This window comes from Durio zibethinus, chromosome 1 (genome assembly GCF_047325235.1).
Source record: "Durio zibethinus cultivar Kanyao isolate XHJ-2024 chromosome 1, ASM4732523v1, whole genome shotgun sequence".
In the NCBI taxonomy this organism is placed as follows: domain Eukaryota; kingdom Viridiplantae; phylum Streptophyta; class Magnoliopsida; order Malvales; family Malvaceae; genus Durio; species Durio zibethinus.
The window spans coordinates 35,138,741-35,155,402 of record NC_143162.1 but is presented as its reverse complement, the minus strand read 5'-3'; the positions used below and the strand labels follow the sequence as shown (position 1 = coordinate 35,155,402).

At 31.3% G+C, this 16,662-nt stretch overlaps 3 protein-coding genes across 4 annotated transcripts; 1 reads left to right on the top strand and 2 right to left on the bottom strand.

Annotated features, from left to right (window-relative positions):
• Positions 1–2,604: 2,604 nt before the first annotated feature.
• Positions 2,605–4,485, bottom strand: LOC111311338 (uncharacterized). The gene is made up of 2 exons (XM_022910714.2): positions 3,315–4,485; positions 2,605–2,865 (listed from the first exon to the last, which is right to left on the bottom strand). The coding sequence occupies exons 1-2, from the start codon at positions 4,296–4,298 to the stop codon at positions 2,788–2,790; spliced, it is 1,062 nt and encodes a 353-aa protein (XP_022766449.1). The 5' UTR covers positions 4,299–4,485; the 3' UTR covers positions 2,605–2,787.
• A 2,792-nt stretch (positions 4,486–7,277) lies between these two features.
• Positions 7,278–11,711, top strand: LOC111312552 (mitochondrial outer membrane protein porin 2-like). 2 transcript variants are annotated; one of them, XM_089766974.1, is made up of 7 exons: positions 7,278–7,920; positions 8,954–9,000; positions 9,349–9,416; positions 10,224–10,308; positions 10,424–10,533; positions 10,757–10,958; positions 11,132–11,711. In XM_089766974.1, exons 1-6 carry the CDS (start codon positions 7,904–7,906, stop codon positions 10,952–10,954), a joined length of 525 nt encoding a protein of 174 aa, XP_089623100.1. In that variant the 5' UTR covers positions 7,278–7,903; the 3' UTR covers positions 10,955–10,958; positions 11,132–11,711. The 2 variants fall into 2 exon arrangements, 1 of the variants encoding a protein (XP_089623100.1); XR_002692920.2 differs by lacking the exons at positions 7,278–7,920; positions 8,954–9,000; positions 10,757–10,958; positions 11,132–11,711 and having other exon boundaries at positions 9,034–9,416; positions 9,910–10,308; positions 10,424–10,485.
• A 2,522-nt stretch (positions 11,712–14,233) lies between these two features.
• LOC111311337 (F-box/kelch-repeat protein At5g43190-like) lies at positions 14,234–15,660 on the bottom strand. The gene is made up of 2 exons (XM_022910713.2): positions 14,999–15,660; positions 14,234–14,893 (listed from the first exon to the last, which is right to left on the bottom strand). The coding sequence occupies exons 1-2, from the start codon at positions 15,379–15,381 to the stop codon at positions 14,314–14,316; spliced, it is 963 nt and encodes a 320-aa protein (XP_022766448.1). The 5' UTR covers positions 15,382–15,660; the 3' UTR covers positions 14,234–14,313.
• Positions 15,661–16,662: the final 1,002 nt, after the last annotated feature.

Here is a 16,662-nt window from a genome sequence, read left to right as displayed (position 1 = left end):
AAAGTATTTTTTATTTTTATTTTTATTTTTTTATATTATATATACTCCGACATCTATACTTAATAGATATATTAAATTTATTTTTATTTTTATCCCAATTTTTATTTAATGAGTATATATAATTTTTGTCTTGTAGCTTTTAAAAAAAATAAAAATAAATACTTATTTTTCAACTTATTTTTTAAATTTTTATGTTGCATATCTATGTAATTATATATATTAATGCATGTTTTAAATAGAAATATATTTATTCTAATTAATATAAAATAATAATTTATATTATTTAATAAAAAATCTATTATATATATAAATATATTAGAGTATGATACAAGTATGAATAAGGGACAGATATTATATTACTTGTCCTCATTTTCATACTTAATAAAAAAAATTTTAAAATTATACTTATCTCCACCTTAATATTCATATCTATTTTAGATAAACAGTTGGATTCTCCATTAAATATAATTTTTTGAGTAAAATTAACATTCTTATTTTAGATAATTAGAGATAAATATAAAAGCAAAAAATAAACATAATGTCAGTTGAAAGTATATAAAAAATATTAATTTAAATTTGAAGCTTAGTTCAAATTATTATCTATCTTAAAAAGTGGATTCCAACAAAATTAAAATTTGGTTTTAAGTATTTACAATTTTTTAATTTCTTCTAAATTACAATTTATTTTGTAGATAAAAAAAAGTATTGCTTCAAAATAATAAATTTTTTTTTTTTATAATAAGTGATTTGAGATTGGAAACTCAAACGCTACTATTCTTACAAGGTACAGTTCATTATGTTTTAATTTAAGAGATTAAGATTTTATTTGGATGGATGATAAAATTAAAAATAATAATAATAATTTTAAAAAATAATGAATTTGATACCATTAAAAAAATTAATAAAAAATTTATATTATATAAATTTCATTAAAATTAACCTTTGAATTTGATACTCGATAGAATCTAAATGGCACAAAATATCTATAAATCTCGGATCTTATGGGAGGAAACAAAAATCGGTTGGAAGTACGTTAATAATGTGACGACAAATGAGACCAATTCTGAGTTTGAGAGCGGGTAGGTCAAGTGCGGAGGCCTTTTGTTCTGTTAGCTAATGATTTTGCCTTGAAACCAAGATACCTATTACATGCAAGGATTGAACATTTTGCATGAGCAAAGCTTTGGTCCGTTGCCCACTTTCGAGGAGGCTTTTGACTTTGCTTGGCGCTGATTGGGATTGAGTTACGGGCCATGCGTCACTCAGCTCGACCTGGTCCGTTCTTTCTTCCAAGTACTCCAGTTAACGTACCGACCACCCACCACGACTACAAAAGAGTCTTGGGCTATTTTGAGCACAAAATTTGTAGCTTCCCAAAATGTTATTGGAAAAAGAAAAAACAAAAGACGATTAGTGAGAAATTACTATAAGTTGGCAAGACTCTCATCAATCTCCCATCTACTAATACTCAATGCAGCAATTAGATTTCCTAAGAGAGATGATTATGTCTAATTAAACTTATCCTTAAAGTCACCTTCCAACTTCCCCCTATTATTTTTTTTCTCTCCGTTACGGTTATGATGTCAACATCAATAGAAATAAAGTCGTCTTTCCTGGAAAAATGAAGATCACCAAATGGACTTTGCCAAATTAAGTGGGTGCATTTCATTTTATATTCTTCCGGTTCAAGTACAAATTATGCTTAACAATCTAAAAAATTGATACGATGATACATTATAAATATAATATAAAAAAATAAAAATAATATAATTTAAAATTTTAATAATTATTATATATAAATTTTAAAAAATTTTAAAAATATTTTTTATTAACATTAATTATTATATGTAATTTTTATATAAAATATAATAAAATACACAAATTTTAATATTTTACATAATATTAATATATGAATCCTTAAATCTAACACATGTTATAAAAATTGATTTAATATTGAATGAAATAAATCCCATGTAAAAAATAAAGAAAAGTAATAGAAAAAAAAAAAAAAAGCAAAGAAGTAAGAACAACCGGTTATTGGGTCTCGTCTTAAGAATTACTATCAACCTATCATATGTTCTTTCCAATTAGCTCCCGCCATGAGAACGCCAAAATCTGGGACCAGGGATGAAACCTACCGATGATGGTAAATTCTGACAGGTGGCACATGCAAGATGGTTAGATTGTTTAAATCAAAGAAATCAACAGTATTGATGAAAGTCGGTACCGCTTTCTTTCGTCCAGATGCACGAGTTCCTCGTGGAATTTCTTTTAATATAAAAAATTAAAAAAATTAAACTATTCATTTGCCACACAAAAGCAAAAGAACTACTAAAACAAAGCAGCGACAATTCCAGATCATATTCGTTTATTCAACTTTAATCATTACTTCTCATAGGTATGAAAATATAAAAGAACAGAGACAAAATATGTACTCTTTTCGTCTTAAATTATTTAAATTTTATTAATTTTTAAATAAATTAATTTAAATATATTCAATGTTAAATTTTAATTTTTAATATTAAAAATAAAAAATATAATCTTAAGACAAAAAATAAAAAATAGAACGAAGGAAGTAACACACTAAGCGGCAGTTGAACTATCTGGAAACAATACTATATTTTTAATATTTTCTTTATAATGAAAAAGCCAAAAGTGCAAAGCAAAAATCAAGAAGCTCAAAGTCTAACATACTAATAAGATATTTACATTTCTTTTTTTTTTTCGATAAAATCTATTTCAGTGTTTTACTGGGATTGTTTTTTATTACAATCACGAGGCACATTTCTATATTGACACATCTGAGGGCCTGGCAGCGGCGTTGCCGGATCTCGGTTGCCGTAGAAGCTCTATCAGTGTCTCAGCCTGTTCAAATAATGACAAACAAAACGACAATGAGTCATAGATACATTAATACAAAACAGTAAAAGAAAATAAAAATAAAAATTTCAATCAAACAAATGCCAAATCAACCAACTGAAGTTGAACTGACTGGAAAAAAAAAATTGATAAGACAGTTTTAGCCTAATTCACTGTCCAAAAAGAGGGGATGCTCATTAACGCGTTCGAAGACGGTCATTTTGTTCGTTTCTTCACGGCTCTTTTCATTAACACAATGGGAGAATTTGAAAATTTCTTCTACTGACGTGGCAAAACACCGTACACTTCCGTTATTATCCCAAAAACAGCCGTAAAAACTTTCGACATTTTCAAAAACTGCGATGCCACGTCAGCCAACGATGACTAACTGACCGGAATTTACTCTCTCTCTCTCTTTCCCTCACAGCGAAACTTAAAACTCACTAGTAACTTACCTTTTGCTTGGCGCGATTGGTGCCTGACTGAGACAAAGCGACTAAGGGAGGAATCGCTCCTTCGCGGGCCACCATAGTACGGTACACCGCACTATCTTCGCAAATCTGTAACAAGATCGCTACGGTGATTTCTTTTTGCCTTTGCGATCCAACTTCGATGATCTCCACCAAAACGGGAATCCCTCCTTCTTCAACCAGTGCCGTTTTAGCTTCCGGTACTGATACCAACACGCCCAAAACGAACGCCGACTTGTCAACCATGTTTGACCCGAAGTCGGCCATTAATTCTACTAGTGGTTTCATAATCCCCGCTTCAACGGCCTTGATCTTGTTCTCTCTAATTGTGCAGAGCGAATACAGAGCCGTTGATGCGTCCTTTTTCCCGCGAAATCCACCGTTCTCGAGAAGAGTAACTAAAAGTGGAATCGCTCCAGACCGTCCGATAGCGGCCTTGTTTTCTTCTATCTGAGAAAGCCGAAGCAAAGCACAAGCCGCGTTTTCTTTAGCCGTTGAAGTTCCCGTTCTCAAAGCTCTAACCAGTGGCTTAATCGCACCCGATGAAGCTATAAGTTCTTTGTTTTCATCGCATAAAGAAAGATTCAAAATCGCCGTCACGCCGTTTTCTTGAATATAAGGATCAGAGGATGAGATTAACGAAATCAACGGCTTAATCGCGCCGGCTTTAGCGATCTTAATTCGATTCTCTGGTTTGTTCTTCGCCAATAATCTAAGCTCCAAAGCCGCTTGCTTTTGCTCGTCAATCGAACAGGAATTGAGATCCGATACGAGTTGACGTATCAATTCATCAGAATTCTCAGAATTTGCACAGGCGAGCCATAACCGCCGGCTCTGAGATGACGCCGTTGGAAACTCTCCGGATCTGTCGCTGTTACAATCACTGAAAGCTGAAGAATCATTGTTGATACTTAAATCATTAAAGCTCCTTCCATTATACGTGCAATTCACTGCATTTTCTGTCTCCATAGCTAAATCAACAAGCTGTCACTGCATCAAAGTCTAACAGGTGATTAATCAAGGACTAATATCCAGGACACGTTTTTAAAACGGGTTACCGGATCCGAAGTGAGCATATTCGGGTCACTTGAGAAGGGGCTCAAAAATAGTGAAAGAGGGGGGGGGATAGGGGGAGAATGTAAGGAGGGGGGAGAGCAAAAGGAAGTTAGAGCAACACCTGCACTCTTGTGGCGGGTTTGGGGTGACACGTGTACGGTTTTGACCATACGAAAAATCCTAAGCCCGAGTTCAGCACGTGCGAATGGTCTCCCTCTTTAAGCGCGTGCATAGAAGGTTCGCTATTCGATAAAGGGTTTTTATCGAAGACGAAGTCCTTTACTCTTTTCTTACCTGCTTTTCTCTTGTCCATTCAAGTCTACAGCGATTTTGAGAGTAACTGATATAGAGATTATATTATACGGTCATTTTTAAAGCATACGAAAATAATAAAAATAAAATGATTATTAAAAATGTATTTTATATTTAATTTATGAAAATAAATTTTGATAAAATTTTTATATTTAAACATATTTAATACAAAACAAAGTAAAATTTTCAAAGTGCTGTGATAAAGGTGTGGTTCACTACCTCTCCCTCCAAATACTGCCACGTATTCCAAACAAACACCAATTCCTCCTTTTTTTGTGTTCTCTTTTGGACTTGGTGCACATGCTCGCATCAATCATAAGGAACAAGTACAGATCAGGCCACGCTCTGGCCCTTTTTAATCACGAAAATCAAGCCGATGCTGTAGCCGATGTTGGGAATAATTCCTTTCTTTTTCTTTTTTGTCGGTATAAATTAAACTCAATTCCTTTCGTACTCTGATTTTCTCTTTAATAAAATAATTTTGTGAATCCGAAAAAAATCTAAATAGTTCAAATTTAGAAAAAAAATATTTGAATAGTGTATATGTTACTGTCTAGGAAAAAAATAATCTAGTAAAAAATTCTTAGTACTTGTTACTTGCATATTAGAGGAGAATCAAAATTATTGGTGCTTAAAAGCGGTTTTTTTTTTCTTTTTGCCTTTTTGGTCAACTGCTACCAGTTAATTATAAGTGTTTTTAATATAAAAAATTATAATTTTATTATTATTGATAATTTCTTCAATGATTTTGCCAAAAAAAAAAAAAAAGATTATACTAGTTCTTGCATGGCAAGCGACTTTCAATTTGGTGGTTTTAAATTTTGGGTCCATCTTCTCGGCCTAAGAGTCATCACCTAATTTAAGTTTCATCAAGTTAGGCTACATCATTGTTCAAGCAAAAGTGATTAGAAGTTGGGATCGACTCTCTTTTTTTTTTTTTCTTCTATTTCATACTTACAAACATTATATCATGATTCATGACATTATATCATGATTCATGAATTGAATATTCTGTTTTGCATTTTCTAAATCAAACCGGGGAAAAAAAGCTAAGAAAGGATGGTGACAATAAGATTCAAAATACAATAAGCCCACAACATTCTATTATTGACTCGGAAAACCAATAGGGATGGTGGGATACTAGCTGACCAAGTAATAAAGAGGAAAGAAGACAAAATATAATGGCTGCTAAGGATCAACTTGATCAAATTATTTTCATTTTTTTATAATTGACTTTAAAGGTTGAAATATATTTTGAACTTTCAACCCTTTACTTTTATTGGAATAAAATTCTACAAATTTTTTTTTTTTTAGTAAAACAATATTGATATTGTCAAAAACAATAAATTTGGATAAATTGAATACTTTTTTTTTTCTTGTTTTAAGATTAAGAAATTAAGCAACTTATAATATAAGTCATGGAGTGAAACAAGGAGTTAGCAGCAGTACTTTAAAATTCGTAATGGACACTAGGACAAAACCAAAGTGTCAAGTCCTCATCACTACAAATCCTGAAAATGCATTGTCTAGATGGTTTTAGGAAACTTAAAATATATTATAGAGAAATAAACCATCGAAATTTACTGCATTCCAATTTGTTTGCTATGGAAGGTAGCTTTTCTTCTTTCTCTTTGGAGCCGATGGTGATGTGCTTTAGCCTAATTATTTTTAAATCGGATAATTTAAAATACGATATAAATATGCTGTAAAAATAAAATATAAAAGAGATATTATTTAAAAATTTAGTAACAATTATATATGAATTTTAAAAAATAAAAAATAAAAAATACATTTTATATTTTTTTTATTGACATAAATTATGACACATAATTTTTATATAAAATATAATACGAATCCATAAATTTTAATATTTTACATGATATAAAATACACAATTTATCATATCTAATTTATAGTTCTATTTGATTTGTGGAGGCGTATAGGCTTTTTGGAGGTTAATACAAAATCCACTCAATGACATTCTTTAGTTAGCATTTAATTATTTACTCAAGAAGTAATATTATTTTTTATCGATAGTGTATTAAATTTTTAATTTAAATAATCAAAGTTTACTTATGATAAATTTAAATATAAAAAAACAAATACTACCTACTTAAATACATTAGATTTAAACTTGACAGGTACCATTGACATTAAACGTCATTACTCTATTAAAGTAACATGGAGCCTATTACTGGTAAACATATAAGTGTTATAAAATTTTAAAACATCTCAATTACAAAATATTTGAACTTAATTGGTCCATTATCCTTTACTCTAGTTAAAGCTTTACCTACCATGACCATGTGAACTAATCTAATTTATTGGTTACTCCAAACTTCAAACTTTTTTAATGGGATTGATTACTTGAATTAGTCTTTTGCATCGTATATAGAAAAGAAAGAAACAAATAATAATAATAATAATAATGAGTGCATGCATTGAAAAGCAAAAGGAAACTTGACCGCGTTGGCATTTGTCAACGCATTCCAAGACCTTATTCGTTCCAATATGCTTCCAAACACTGATCAACCACGTCGAAAACTTGGTATACTTACTATAACCTTGGAGACTTCTACCTGGTCTATGTCTCTATGATAATCGAAGAGAATATATTTTTCTTTTCAGAAGAAAGTCCTGGGCAAAGTAAACTTAAATGTTGTGATTGGAGGCAGTTTTTCAACTAAATGTCGTGGGAAAAGGTTTCGGTTTTATGGAAACAGGAAAAAGTAATAAAGCTACTTTGTGAACGCGAGTTGCATAACATTCTTTCCAAGTTTTGTCAACAAACGGTGTAAGGTGGATTACTTCAAATTTCAAAACCATAAACCCCACAAAATCGCTACTTAATTTTGTATGAAAATGCTCGTGGAAGACTTTTTCTCTTCTTTGTTTTCAACGATGTAAGATGGGTCAATCATAACTTTTGATTTTGAGTGATGAAAGTTCTTTAGCTGCCTAAATCCAAATACTGGAAAATTCATGAAGCTCTTAGAAAAATCAATCACGTCATTCATTTCGAACCAAATGGCAAGAGTTTTTTTTTTTTTTTTTTTTTTTTTTTTTATCTTTTGAAAAATCTTTGAATCATAATGCCATTGTTGATATTAACATAATCATAACTGTGAAGGTCTCAAAGAAGCTTGGACTGGGCTTGCTTTAAAGCTAACATTTGGGTCTTAGATCGATCTTATCAAGACCTACAAAATGACGGGCAACGACAGGTTTTAATGATTCTTTTTTTTTTTTTGGTTAAAAACTATTGATATTTTTTCTGAGTGAGATAAATGTTGTATTAACAAAAAAATTCAGTATTGTTAAATGGTATGAAATTTTTTAATTTTATATTAGTTTTTGATGGTTCTTACTACTTTAAAAAATTTTAGTTACTTGGTCAATCATTTCAATAAATAGTTTGATGCTATGACACTTGCTGTCATTTTTTTTTTCTCCAAATGATTTTATGTAGATTTGACAATTTGGTTTTTTGAATAACTTGTGCTTTATTTATATATATATATATATATATATATATATAAAAGCAAAAGTCTGTTATAATACAATTACAATATAACAACAATTAGTATACACTGACATTCACTTTTTATACTTCTAATCGATTCTTGACACTTGTTTTAATCGATTCTTGACATCTGTTTTGTTGTCTCTTCTTCATGTCCATATAATCTATGATTCCTTTCTCTCTATGTTTAATATATACAAGAACTCTAAGTAATTGATAATTTTATACATAATATAATAATATAATATAAAAATAATTAAAAAAATAAAACAATATAATTTAAAATTTTCATAAAAAAAATATGTGAATTTGATAAAAGCTAAAAACATGTGTTTTGTATTTAACATAAAAACAATTAAAAACATATTAAAATAATATGATTTAAAATTCTTATAAAAAATATATATAAATTTTATAAAAACTAAAAAAATATATTTTGTATTTGACATATTATCAAGAATATAACATAATGATTTTTATATTTTATACATATATGACATAATACATATAGATAAATTATAATATTTATATTTTTTTTTATCATTCCCCCGATTTTTATAATGTTGGAAAATTATTTTATGGTACTTAAATTAACACGAAAAAATGGTTAGGCCCGAATTTGCACAATACTACCTTCTCTCATTTTGATTTGGGCTGATTGGCCAATCTTCCTTAAACCAGAGAAAATTGTTAAACGACAGCATTTTTGACGAGATCAAATCTTCTTTTTGCAGGTTACCGGTTCCCCGTGACTGTGCAGCAAAATTTTCGGAGCTATGTGGTAATTGGCATTAACACCTTAATCGGGTTTTAATCCTTTGCGTTGCAAGAAATTTCATTTATTTATTTATTTTTAAAATTTTATTAAAATTTTCTAAAACCCTTCAAACAAAAAATAGGGTTTATGTAAACAGGAAAAATCCATTAAAAAAAAAATAGTCTAAAACCTCTCTCCTGAAAATTTTTTTTTTTCTCTTGCTTTCAAAGTTCAAACATGAGGAAAGAACCTGGACTCTTTTCTGATTTTGACAAAAAAGCCAAACCTAATAAATTCACCTTTCTTCTCAGTCAGATTTGGGTAACTTTGAACTATCAACTGTTATATAAGCAATTCGATTTTTTTTTCCAGATTTACTCAACAAAGATTACACCTCCGACCAGAAGTTCACCATCTGTAGCTCCAGCTTCACTGGAGTGGTAATCTTTTTCTTCTTTTTATCTTTATCTTTTTTTTTTTTTTACATTGCTAATGTGCTTGTCATGATCTGGTTGTTTTCATTTTGGATGATGGTTGTTATTCTTTTAAATTTTTCTCTGTTGTCTGTTTTTTATTTATAATCTGATTGTTTTTATGGGTTTGAAGTCGTGGATATGTTGCATCATTGTGTCATTTGGTTTCTTGATGATATTAAAGTACATAAGGTTGCTTACAGGGTAACTAGTTTTTGCAATTTGTGGTTGCTCAGTTGCTTCAGTTTGGCATCAGTTTGGTATTTTGTGTTTTGCTTTACTAATTTTCTGGTTTTAAACGGAGGAACCTAAGTTTAAAAACACTACTATGTTTGTTGCAATAATATGCATTTACCTGGCTATGATGTTTTGATTTTGATCTTTGGGCCATGTTATTTTAATTCTGGGTAATTCTCACTACAAATGGATTAATCATAAGCTACATGTTTCTTTCAAACAGATTTTTTTTAGGGGGAGGAGCAGGAAATTATAAATTGTGGCCCTAGAATCATGAATCATCTGGTCATGATTCTAACCAGTTGTCTGGATAATTTGTTCACTGATTTCATTGAGTATATAAAACAAAGAGGGTTGGAGGTTACCTAGTGTTTCATGTCTTGACCTTTTGTGGGCAACAGTCGCTACGTGGAACTGAGGCTTACTTGCTGGATGAGTTGTATCTTTGGTCAGCAAAATTAGTTTGATTTACTGTTGGTTTAAATTGTTGTTTGCTTCTCTTTCTGTTATGCACTTTCTTTTTATCTTTTGTGTCAGAGATCAAGGATTTTCTTCTCTCTGTACTTAGTTGTATGTGATGCCTGGTTGGTTCTTCCCTGCTGGCATAGCTATCCTCCTCCATGTGAGTAATTGTGCTTATTTTGGATCTACTACTTTTCTAGTTCTGTCTTCTATTTCTTTGGCTGCTTTTCTTTCTTTATCGGTGGCAAACATTAATGTGATTTCCTTATCTTCAGCACTAGTATCAAATCTTGTGAAAAAGGGAAGTCTCTTCTCTGGGGATGTGGCAGCACAATACAAGTACAAGAATGTTATAGTTGATGTCAAGCTTGATATAGAGTCAAATGTTGTTGCCAACCTTATCTTTTGAAATTGAATTCAGTTTAGATTCTTACTAATATTAGTTTATGTATTGAGCAGATCTTGACAACCTTCACTATCACAAATTTACTTCCATCTACAAAAATAACTCTGGGAATTTACTGACTTACTTATCATCTAAGCTGGAATAAAAAATGTTAAAAAATGTAGACATAAAGATTTTTGACAGTATAATCTTTCTTTTGCAGTTGGAGGTTCAGTATTTTCATGAATATGCTGCTCTGACTACTGCTGTTGGGCTGAAGAAATCCCCGGCTGTTGATTTTTCTGCAACCATTGATACTCCCAGCATTACTTTTGGTGCAAGCTACATGACTTCTTGTAGTGATTTTGCAAAGTATAATGCTGGAGTGAACATCACAAAATCGAGTTTAATGCTTCATTGATCCTGTAAGTTTTACAGTTTTCAGTTGATATAGTCATATCTTACAGCAATTTACTTACAGTACATACAAAAGTAAAATAAAAGATTGCATATAGCAGTTGATGAAATTGGTGCAATATGACGACTTTTGTTTAATAAATATCAAACAAATTAATAATATAATGTTGCTTCATTGCAGCAAAACATAAAAACAAAAAAGCAAATAATGGAAATTGTCTTTCTTGTTTTCCCCCTCAAGGTGTTATATTTAGATGGCCACAACAAAAGCCAAAAGACATAATCAGTTATTGTTCATTTAAATCAGCTGAATGGTGGAGCTGTGGTAGGTGAGATTGCAAGAAAGTTCTCCACAAATGAAAACACGTTAACTGTGGGATGTTCATATCTTCTTGATCCACTCTTACTTGTTAAGGCAAAGCTTAACAACCATGGCAATCTTGTTGTACATGAGCTCAGACGAAAATCCTTTCTTACAAATATCTGAGACCTTTGACACGAAGGCTTTAAAGTCTTTGGAGCAAACTTTCAAGTTTGGTTTGTCTCTCACTCTCAAGTCTTGAACAAGTTTATTTTCAAACAATGTGGCTGATGGATTGATAAATATCTTGATTATCTTTTTTCTCACTTTCACATAGGCATCTTGATAGTGATTGAAAATGGAATGAGTACCTTTCAGAAAGTGTTTACATTTTTGAATTGTTCAAAATAATTGATTACTACTCTTTAATAAATTATTACTCATATTAAGTGATTATGCCTCTTGTGATGAATTTCTTTAAAAGTGGCATATGGTTTGGTTGTTAATAATAGATTACCGAAATGGGTAAAAGAAATTTCCATCCAAGATTTAATAATTGGTCCATTCTTAGCCTAGGTAAAGTCCATCTTGTTGCGATAGAAATAAACAAAAACAAATAAGTTTTAGTTAATGTAATAAAGATACCAATTGTCGTTCCAAAGATTCCATTCATTTTATTTATTTCAAATAGCTCAGGGACGAATACGTTAAGGTGTGAAAATATTCCAACCCCCAAGTAAAGAACTGTTACAAATAAGGAAGAAAGTAATAGATTTAGATAGGAAGCAACATAAAATAAACCAAATTTGATACCTGAATATTCGGTTTGATACCCTGCTACTAATTCTTCCTCGGCTTCTGGTAAATCAAAAGGTAATCTCTCACTCTCAAGCCTTGAGCAGGTTTATTGACTTCATGATAGGTTCAAACAACGTGGTTGATGGGATTGATAAATATCTTGATTATCCTTTTTCTCACTTTCACATAGGCATCTTGAAGTGATTGAAAATGGAATGAGTACCTTTAAGAAAGTGTTTACATTTTTTGAATTGTTCAAAAATTTTGATTACTATTTTTTAATAAATTATTACTTATATTAAGTGATTATGCCTTTTGTGATGAATTTCTTTAAAAGTGGCATATGATTTTTGTCTCCTTTTTTGTTAGTTCACTTTGGTGCAAGCCAAAACAGCGCAAGCCTTGCAAAATTTATATAGGGGTGCAATGTTTCAAACCTAATTTTGGAGATGAATCTTTACTATCTTGCTTTGAATATGAAGTTGAGGGTCTAAATTTAGCCGTATTAATTGATTGGATAATTTGGTTTATCCACTATCTGCTCTAGCAGTTTTCTTCTGTTATTTGCATTGCCTCAGTTGAGGTGCTGATAATTATTGATCCTGTTTCAGCACCTTATCTCCGAATTTGCAGACTCATCCATGGTCTATGCCCTTAAATTTATCTAATAATTATTGTCACGAAATTCAAATGGTTGCAAGTAGCATATCTCAAGGATTTATACCTCTGCACTAATAAATGATGAATCTACATACAATTGACTAACTGGTTCAATGCCCTTCGGCTAAGCAGAAACGGCAATTGAATTTTTATTGGTTTCTTTTCTGTTAGACAATCATTTCTATTGGTCTCTTTTGGTGGTAAGCTAATCACCAACTTGCCTTCCAACTTGAAACATTTAAGAGGGATCTCTTCCTCGTTCAGTTAACGGCGGATATAGGGTTCTTTTTTTTTTTTTTTTTAATGTTTCATGCACTTGAGTGGCTAAGTCAAGTCTCGAGTTTGTTATACTACAATGGACAATGACAACCTTTTCAAAGTCGGCGCCGATCTAATTTATTGCTCATCCCTATGGCCCTCTTGCCCAACTTGTTTTTTTTTTAAATAGAAGAAGTCGAAGAGATTATAAATATTAGAATTCAAATTTTAGATTTATTGAATTTTTTTAAAAGTAATTGTATAATTTAATTGAACTAAACTCTTGATTCCCCAACTCATTTTGTTACATTTTATCCCATGAAACATGGTGTGGAATCATGGGATTGCCACCTAAAATTCATGTTGAATGGTGCTGCTCTTAGAAATGTTATTACATTGTTGGTCTATATGTCTACATGCTTCAACTTTGAAGCTTAATGCTCTAGAAAGCTTTACATTTGAGTGTTTCAAACGGGAGTTACCTTGAAAGTCAGAATCAAACCGGTAGGCTTTACCAGGAATTACAGAGTGTAATTGAAATTTCAGATAGTAAAATCCAACTCCTAATAAAGAAAGCAAGGGGGAAAGCATGGTTTTTTCTCCGTCGGTTGGGATTTTATCCTTGTCTTTCTCATGCAAAGGATCTACTTTCGAATCTGAAATCGGGTTACCATGGTCAATTCTCATGACCGTGCAAAATAAATTTCAGAGTATTATTGATGCTTTGCCCAAGTGGTATTTTTTTCCCACTTGTTCTATAAATCTTTGCATTTTGTATGGGTCATGAGGAAAAAGAAAAAAATTAACAATAACAGTTGACTTTGAGCAGCTATTGCCTATTGGATATTTCAGTAGGGAAAAAACAAAAGAAAAAGAAAACAGACGGAGCGGTTGTCCAGCTCAACCAGTGGTTCCAAAGCCGCCTGCTCTTCCATTTGGAGGGCCTTTGTCTCCCTTTGCCATAACATAAAGAGTAAATAAAATATACAAATAAAAGGGTTTGAACTCGGAGAAAATGGAAATGAGTCCTGGAATGGGGACAATAGATCCAACATTTTGTGTTATACCACATAGTTTTCTCCGAATTCATCAATACCAGTCATAATTATGAAAAAAGCAACGAACTAAATCTTACTGCCCAAAGCCTCAAAAACAAATCTCTTGTTAAACTAATTGTACATAGCAAATCACACTAACTAGGATTGACAAACAGAACAAGAGCAATATCAATTCAAATAGACAAGAGTAGGAGACGAAAATAGACACTCTTTTATTTTTTTTTTCCTTTTCTGATTCCAATGTAAACAAGAAAAACAGTGACTGAGATATGATAAGAAGCGAGTAACTCAAGCCCAAGCATATAACTCTGGAACAAAAGAGAACCACCTGAAGCCACAGCTCCACTTGTCTGGCAGTGAGGGACACTTGGGTATCCAATGCCAAGTCCTCCTTGAAACCTTGTAATACAAAATCTCTGGCCATGTGTGGCAGCAAACACAGATCATTCCCTGATGCCAAAAGCAATAAACATGCTCATAGTTATGGTAACAGACAGACATAAATTTCCTGCACATCAATTCTGGCAATCTTTCCATTTCTTCCCAGTTCCCTCCGTTACCCAATTGCCACAATCTCAAGCTCCTTGAAATTCCATTCCTTCCAATTCCCCCTACCAAATACAATTTCCCTTCATCAGTATCACTCGCCAGTCTGACAAATATAAGCTCCCCTGGCATTTGAGTGTTAAGTCTGCCCCATTCTCCGCTTTCCAAATGAAAGCAAACCACAGAAAACGGTTCTGGGGTAGTAAAATACAAAGACCCATTGAAGGATGCGCCTTCCTGATGGAAATTGTCAATGAGGAGCGGTCGAAAACCATCAAATCTTCTCCAAGAATGAACCTTTGAGTCGTACACAAAAGCATAACTGGAAGAGAAGTTTGAGCAAAGCATGAAGATTTTATATCCATCTGGCGTAGAAACCAAAGTAAGCAGCTCAAAAGCAAAAGGGAAGAAAGGGAATTGAATAAACCTGGAAGATTTGGCCAAAAGATTGCACACGAGGAAAGAACATGAATTTGGGAGAGAGAAGCATAAAAGTCCTTTAGATGACGAAAGAAGAGTAAACTGAGCAGCATATGGAGGCAAGAAAGAGAAGGGAAGTGCTAACTTGCGCCAAGCCCCAACAATAGTGTCGTAAAGAGGAAAATGACCGTAGCACTGGGGATGAGAAAGCAACAAAAAAGAAGAGAAAGGAGAACCAGAGGAATGTTTGGAAATAAAAGAAGGAGAGAATACAAGAGACTTAAAATGCTTACAAGTTGACCTCAAATTCAAGAACGTTTTAAGAGGCAAAAAGGAGAGTATGTGCTCGAGAAGTTCTGGTGGTAGCATGCTCCAGATTCCAGGATCCATATCTGTTGAGCCTGCCTGAAATTCCAAGCTTTTTGCAATCGTGGGTCGTCCTAATTTACTCTTCAGAGGAGACTTTAAGCTGCGTGAAGTTGTATGCTGGCCTTTAAGATGAAACTTGGGTTAAAATTTTACAAAAGTCTTCTTTTGCTGCGTTAAGTGATCAAATTTCAAACCAATCTCGAGAGAAAAAAATGAGATAGGACAAAGAAACGGAGACTAGAATATATAAGCAGCAATAGGAATTTTTTACTTGTGGATTGCTGTTTTGACACGCAGCAATAAAAAAAGATATTTAAAAAATTGACTAATGATGTTATAATTAGTTTGGGATTAGGTTTTAATCAGTAATCACGTCACTGTCAACCTTGGCTGAATTTTTTTTTAAAGAAGGGAAGGTGGGGGTGCAGGAGTTACCACTTGCCTTCTTAAGTCTAGGACCGCTCGGCCTTTTTTTTCAATGCCGTTGTTTTAGTCAAAAGCGGAAACATATGTATCCTGAAACGACTGTCATTATTATTATTATTATTATACTAATAATAATTCATATAAACTAAATTTATTTAATTTTTTTTATCACTATCAAGACGTTTGTTTTTATTAAAAATTTGATTACAATTTTTTACGTTATTTAAAAATATTAAATTTTTATGCATACCATTTTTATTTTTTAATTAAAGTAAATTTAAATTCGTAATTTTTTTCGATGGTTAAAAATAAAATATTTTTAAAAATAAATAAATCATAATAATTTTTGTTGTTATTTTCAATCATTTTTTATGTCTTGCAATAGATTAATCAAAATTCTTTTTATCAATATAGTTTTTTTCTATGGTGTTACACAGTTTTAGATCTAGAGAAATGTTTTTTTTTTCCCTTCAAGTTGTCTTGACCCCATAATTGAAACTGAAAATTGAGGATCTAAGAATTTTTTATGAAAAAAAGGGAGATTTTGATAAAAAAAAAAGTTTAAAAGTTATCATGTAGATATTATTAACACTGTTACGTTGGATTTAGATGGATTGTGAAATTAATTTTGATAAAATTAAAAATAATGATAATGATAATGATAAAATTAATTATTATAGTAATAAATTAAATATATTGTAATGATAAGATTAAAATCAGTGATAAGATATTTATTTGAATAAAAAATTTAACTGTGACAATGAGATAAAATATAGTAAGAGAAAAAAATTATTATTAAGAACATTAAATTAAAGTTTGCATGTAATAAAAATTTTAACATATCATTTTTTTATGAAGTTAATAAATAATTAAAAA